Raw genomic sequence first — 6,371 nt, 5'->3', positions numbered from 1 at the left:
TTTTTGGTTTACGTTGCCTAATGGAGACTTACATTTGTGGAAACCTGCACATGGCCTTCCTTGACAACAATACAATTTAAAAATCTGAGTTTAACAAATTGTTCGCAAGAATTCTGTTTCGCATTAGTTGTAGTTTTGTCATTTACATGTAAACTACAGATTTGTAACAAGGGCCCGCCTTTACAAAGTTTAGTGGCGCATTTCAAAATTCAACATTAACGACAGTTGACGGAGCGACTTAGATGGTTGGACGGCCAGGACTCTCTAAATCTTTGTCTCACCACAGATAGTGGGCGACTTAACAGTTTTAATATGCAACAGTTTCTCCGTGCTTGTTAAGAGGATAAGCCAGCTGTGTAAAACTCAGACACAGTAAATAGACCACACGCTGGGCGTAATTAAGTTTACGCACGACGAGGGAGGATCTGCCCAGCGTCGAGCTCTTCTCGCTGACTTCCTAATTCCAGCCCTGCGGCCTCGAGACAGTGAAAACATGGACAATCATACAATTATCAACATCGATAAGGCAGAACCATGCCTAAATAATACCGTGATAGTCCCTCATTCCTTATCTAGGTAAGAAAGGTAACGTAAGACCCAAGTGTGACTACGTGGTTTTGTATCTGGACAGGTAGTTGGAACTGGAAGAAGAGGTGTTTGACATAATTGTTGCACGGGGGGTATTCCATCATTAGGGGATAACGTAAACAGGCAACATGTGGAGTCGTCATTGACATATCAATGCTCTTCCTCTTTTCGCACCTCTGAATGTGGAGCCTAAATATGAAGGGAAAAAAACGGTTTTTCTAATATGCTGTCCAAAAACGAAAAAGAATGTATGTTTTCTATAATTAGCTTGAAGATGAATATTATTTGGAAAGTTAAACGTCAAGTCAAATGCGTAATTACGCGCATTGAAATTACTACTGCTTGCTGTTTCAACAGGTTACGCTACACTTACAAGATTAACATTTCTCCTTTGAGTGACCTGAAAGCTTGACTGACGAATTACGGAAAACATTATTTACTCCATAGACACCAAGATAGGACGCACGAGTACAATTCAATAAAAAATGTTTTATTCTGAAAATAAAGATTTTATATCACAGTAAAGTGTACATATTTACAAAGTCGTAGAAATTTGATATACAACTGTACATGTCTGAGCATCAATGATTATATAAATACAAATTTCTCACTGATAAACCCGTATGAGACTTCAAGGCATAAACACACTGTACTTCAAACTGGCTGTGATACTGATTGCCTAATCATAGGTTAAAATGAGACAGACTATGTCTCTATTTAAAATGGGAGTTTAAGACAAAAAAATTATTTTGCAGTATACGGACAATCCTCGTTTCAAATAGGAATCCCACTGCAGAAGCGGTGTACGTTTTAATTAGGCCTAGATAAGACTCTGGATTCTTCATGCCAGGAACATTGTTCTATCCCCTGCCATGGCTAGGGTGTCTTTATGTAAGGTAATCATTAGGCGCTCATTAATGTGCTAATTAGAACACGCAGATGGACAATCCCAACACGATTAGTCCACTCTTCTTTTCAAACCCGTGACAATGGCATCTGTTTGGGACAGGAGACTGAGCTCGCTGTGCCCGACCTCCACGTAAGTCCCGTGCTCACGTCACTGTACATTGACCCGCTCGTGGCCTTGTTGCCCCAGCAGCAGCGGGTACAGAAAGTTCTCCACGACTCCAGCGTTTTGCCCGACCAAACCCATGCCCCGGACGTGATGCCAACCAACAGGCACATAAAGTATTTCAGCATGAAAACAGCATAGTCCGGCTTCTGCATGTCACGCTCCGACAAGCACGAGCAGTTATGGGTGTTTTCCCAAGTCTGTCTGTTGTGCTGCTCGTAGAAATAACAGGCGACGATGACAGTGGCGGGGACAGTGTACAGCACAGTAAACACGCCAATCCGGATCATCAATCTCTCCAGTTTGTCTGTTTTCGTCCCTCCTTGTTTTATCACGCTCCGGATTCTAAACAGGGATACAAAGCCTGCCAGCAAAAACATGGTGCCGATGAATAAATAGATGACCAAGGGCGCCAAAACAAACCCTCTGAGGTTATCCAAATTCTGATTCCCCACATAGCATATCCCCGCAACGGGGTCTCCGTCGACTGAACTCAAGGCCAGAACAGCTATAGACTTCATGCTGGGTATGAGCCAGGCGGCCAGGTGAAAATATTGCGAGTAACTAGCAATGGCCTCGTTCCCCCATTTCATCCCCGCGGCTAGGAACCAGGTCAGGGATAGAATGACCCACCAAATAGAGCTGGCCATGCCGAAAAAGTAAATAAGTAGAAACACGATTGTACAGAGCGCAGGGCCAGTGGTCTCGTAGTGGATGTGCTGAATGTCATGCTCCCTGTTGCACGCCACTTGTTCGTGTCCAGCAATTAGTCGGACAATGTAGCCGACAGACACGAACATGTAGCAAGCTGAGAGAAAAATAATAGGGCGTTCTGGGTATTTAAATCTCTCCATGTCTATTAAGAAAGTTGCGACAGTTGCAAAAGTGGAAATAAAGCATAAAACGGACCAAAGTCCTATCCAAAACGCAGTGAATGTCCTTTCCTCTTGTGAAAAGTACGGGTTGTGACAAGGCATGGCACAGTTAAGAATATGTCCTGTTTTTATTCTGTTGAAAAGAGGATGGCTTTCGCTGTTCACTGGAACCATGGGCGCGCGACAATGACAGCCCGGTTCGCACGAGGATGTGGCAGGTTTGTGTTTACTTCCAGGAAAGTTAGGACGGTGTCCGTTCTTGGTCTTTCGCATGCTGTAAGGTTTGACCGGGCGATTCGTTGGCTTTGCGACAACCGGCGTTGCAGTGGTTGTGTCGCTTCTGTTGTAGTCCATACAGAGTGTGTTTTGGTCACCTTGCACCGGTAACAAATCACACCTCATTCGATCTGGCCACGGGAACCCGTATTGCCGCATGAGCGGGGCACAGCCCGCTTTGGCTCGCTCACAAACACTCCGACACGAAGGCAGAGGCTTCTTATAGTCCTCGAGGCAGATAGGAGTGTACATGCTGCAGAGAAAGAACCTCAAGTCGGGCGAACATTTGATTTCCACGAGCGGCCAAAACTGATGCACCTCCAGCCCAGCCTCCTCCTGCGTGTCGTGGTTAAACTGGTTGGGCATGTAGGTGTAGTTGTAACCGATTCCTTTGCATAAAGGCACGGATATCTTCTGGCACGTCAGTTCTTTCGCCGCGGCGCAACTCGACCTGTGCAGAACGAGTGCCAAGAACACCACGCACCACCCCGGTAAGTTCCACTCCATCTTAGTTCACGGGTGAATTCGTCTCCTTCAAAAGTCCCAGCGAACTTGCAAGTGCAAGCAGGCTGTGCGGTACAAATCCTATTCGCGAAGAGATGCTGGTAAACTCATGCTTCGCTCAGGATGATTTCCTGGGGAGTAAGGATGGTTTTCCCCGGGTGAGTTGTCTTGGCTGATGGGCAACAAAACCTCAAGTATCCCCACACCGACAGTCTGTATCTTGGATACAGTTGTTCTTGAATTTGCTACTCGAATCTATTCGATCGCAATAGCTAGGTTGACTGACCGAATAGACTTCCGACCAGACTAGAACCGTTTCTCTCTCTGTGTGTCTCTTTCGGTATGTCTCTCTCCCTCTTTGTGTGCTGTTGTTACCGTGGCTTGCTCTGCATGCTCTGCAACTGGCGGACGTTCTGCTTTTATACGGGAGGCGGTAACTCCCCCTCGGTTGGACCGCCTTATCACTGTGTACAGGGGGGGACGGGGGGGGTGGGGGGGAATAAGTCAATCAAAGTTGTCTATAGGTGTTAGTTAAAAATGTTCATCCTGGAAAGATTTAATCACAGGATTTCTGTTTTGTTCTTTCTTGCCCTCGTAGGCAATGCCTAACGTAGACTTTTTATAGCCAATCTTCATTGGACTTTAAAATAAGTCAATACGTTTTGAAGGCTCATTAAAATAAATTAAAGGAAAAATATATATATAAATAGAAAAATTGTATCATTATCAACAACCGTTTGTCGATTCGAATATTATAGGACAACAGCTGAAAGGCTATATTTTGAACAAAGAAATTAAATTGCTTCAAATTCAACGGCAGAATAGTTTTTTACAGTAACAAAATAGGCGTATGTGTTTTAATGTTAGAACACCACGTTTTATGTCTACGGGCATAGTCAATTTAAAACGAGGTAAAGGACAGGGCAGGCTTAACGTGGGCTAGTTAGCGAGCCACAGGGGGTTGTACTAAACTAAGAATGAGGTGTTTGTCTCAATGGCGGAGCCAAAGATTTCTATTAACTCCTCAATAAGCGTCACGCTGAGGAGGTCATTACTGAAATGTCTTCCAATTCCTAACAAACACGATAATGTGTGTCAATAGTCTCAGTAAGGAAATAAACGAACAAAGCATGACTTTAAAACACAGTGATTGGGTAGCCATAATTAATGTGATTCACACTAATAATTGGTTTTGGGAAATCTCAAACACAGCCTTAAACTAATTTATTTTCAATACTTTGCGTCTCTTGCGTTACATACAATGAGCTACTAGGCAATGTCTGTCTGTCTGTCCGTCCCCCCCCGTCCCCGTCCCCCCCCTCTCTCTTTCTCTCTCTCTCTCTCTCTCTCTCTCTCTCTCTCTCTCTCTCTCTCTCTCTCTCTCTCTCTCTCTCTCTCTCTCTCTCTCTCTCTCTCTCTCTCTCTCTCTCTCTCTCTCTCTCTCTCTCTCTCTCTCTCTCTCTCTCTCTCTGTATATCCATGCTCTCTCGCTTTATAAATCCAATATTAGACACACCATTGGCTAGCATCAACAGACACATACACACACACACACTCTTCAGGTGAGAGCCTCTGAACAGGTGTCCAGTCTCAGGGCCCAGTGTAACAGCAGTGGATGTGAATTGGAGCATCGGTTTCACCCAGACTGGGGGCCTATGAACTATGCCCCCCCCTCCACCCCACCACTCGTATTGATTAACATACAGATAGTCCCAACCACCAACTGTCGAATAGCCCCCTACACACAAGTGTGTGTGTGTGTGTGTGTGCGAGCTGCGATAGCAGGTGTAAAGTTACATACAAGCCCCTCTTGCATTCCACATTCAAAAGAGTGGAAATGGAATTAGTGCATCTGTTTAAAACTCAATTTCGGGGTCCTCTGTCCACTCCCCCCCCCCCCCTTCCACCCCCCCCCCTCCCCTCTCTTCCAATCCTCTTCCAGGGCTACTGGAGCTCAAGATGCCAGATGCCCTTGTGAGTTCAGATGTCCGTACGCAAAGCTGCATCGTCTTTCCCCTTTAAACCATGAATGTTTTTGTAATTTATTGGTAGTAGCGCTGGCCAATGAATGTGGGCTGCAACTTTATGCTCCAAAACTGCTACCTCATCAGAAAAAAAGAATTTGAATTGAAGTGATTTCCTGATGTTTGATCCTCTCATAGCAGTGCCTTCTTCCTGCATTCTGTAGGTATGTTTTAAACAACTTGAGCATCCCAACCAAAAAAAGACATTTTGAAGTTTTCAAAACAATTATCTAGGTGCCATTTTAGTCTGTGGGTGAAGTAAACTTAATTTATTTGATTTGAAACTTGATCTCAGGGGTGTGTGTGTGGCAGAGGGAGGGATGTGTGTGTGTGGGGGGGGGTGGGGGGGGGGGGGGCAGAGAGAGAGGGGGGGGTCTGAGTGTAATTAGAGCAATGATAAGACAGCGGCCCCCTTCTGAAGATGTTTACCTTGGGGTGTGGCCGCAGTCCGCCAGACGCCACTCCTCATCCCCTCATCTCTCTGGAGGGATGAGGCAATGAGGCCAGCGGTGGGCCAGATTAACCAATAATAACCAGTAAACATTGTCTAGGTATTACACAGCCAGTCTCTCTCCAGCTAACAGATCAGACAAGAAGAAACCCTGGAGCCCATGTTGTTCTTCTCTTTCTCCTTCTTTCTTGTCATTCTTATCCTCTTCCTTCTTCTTCTTCTTATCTTTTGAATGCCCAACAAGCCTCTAGTTCCCTGCCTGTTAGCCCCCTGCTAGCTCTGTTAGCTAAGAGATTTGTTCTAATCAATTTCAGGTGTGTTCTAACATTCTCCACCCCCCGACCCCGCCTACAAGACACACACACACACTGAGGTGATAGAGCGTGTGTCTGTTGCGCTGGCCCTCCTCCCCTCGTTAACCTGGTCAAACAGAGTCCACCACTCTAGTCAGGCTGCCCCCCAAATCCAACACCCTGCCCCCCTCGACGTCACATCACACCCCTCCTCCACCCTCCCTTCCAATGCCCCTCTCCACTCTCACCCCATACACAAACCCTTTCACACAGCCTCCGGAAGAAAAG

The 6,371-nt window shown here is 45.8% G+C and overlaps 1 protein-coding gene across 1 annotated transcript; it reads right to left on the bottom strand.

Moving 5' to 3' along the window:
* Positions 1-1,108: 1,108 nt before the first annotated feature.
* On the bottom strand, positions 1,109-3,648 carry LOC136958663 (frizzled-8-like). Its single transcript, XM_067252721.1, has one exon. The coding sequence runs from the start codon at positions 3,316-3,318 to the stop codon at positions 1,564-1,566; it is 1,755 nt and encodes a 584-aa protein (XP_067108822.1). The 5' UTR covers positions 3,319-3,648; the 3' UTR covers positions 1,109-1,563.
* Positions 3,649-6,371: the final 2,723 nt, after the last annotated feature.

This window comes from Osmerus mordax, chromosome 16 (assembly GCF_038355195.1).
Source record: "Osmerus mordax isolate fOsmMor3 chromosome 16, fOsmMor3.pri, whole genome shotgun sequence".
In the NCBI taxonomy this organism is placed as follows: domain Eukaryota; kingdom Metazoa; phylum Chordata; class Actinopteri; order Osmeriformes; family Osmeridae; genus Osmerus; species Osmerus mordax.
The sequence above is the reverse complement of the archived record's forward strand: the minus strand, read 5'-3'. Positions and strand labels throughout refer to the sequence as shown.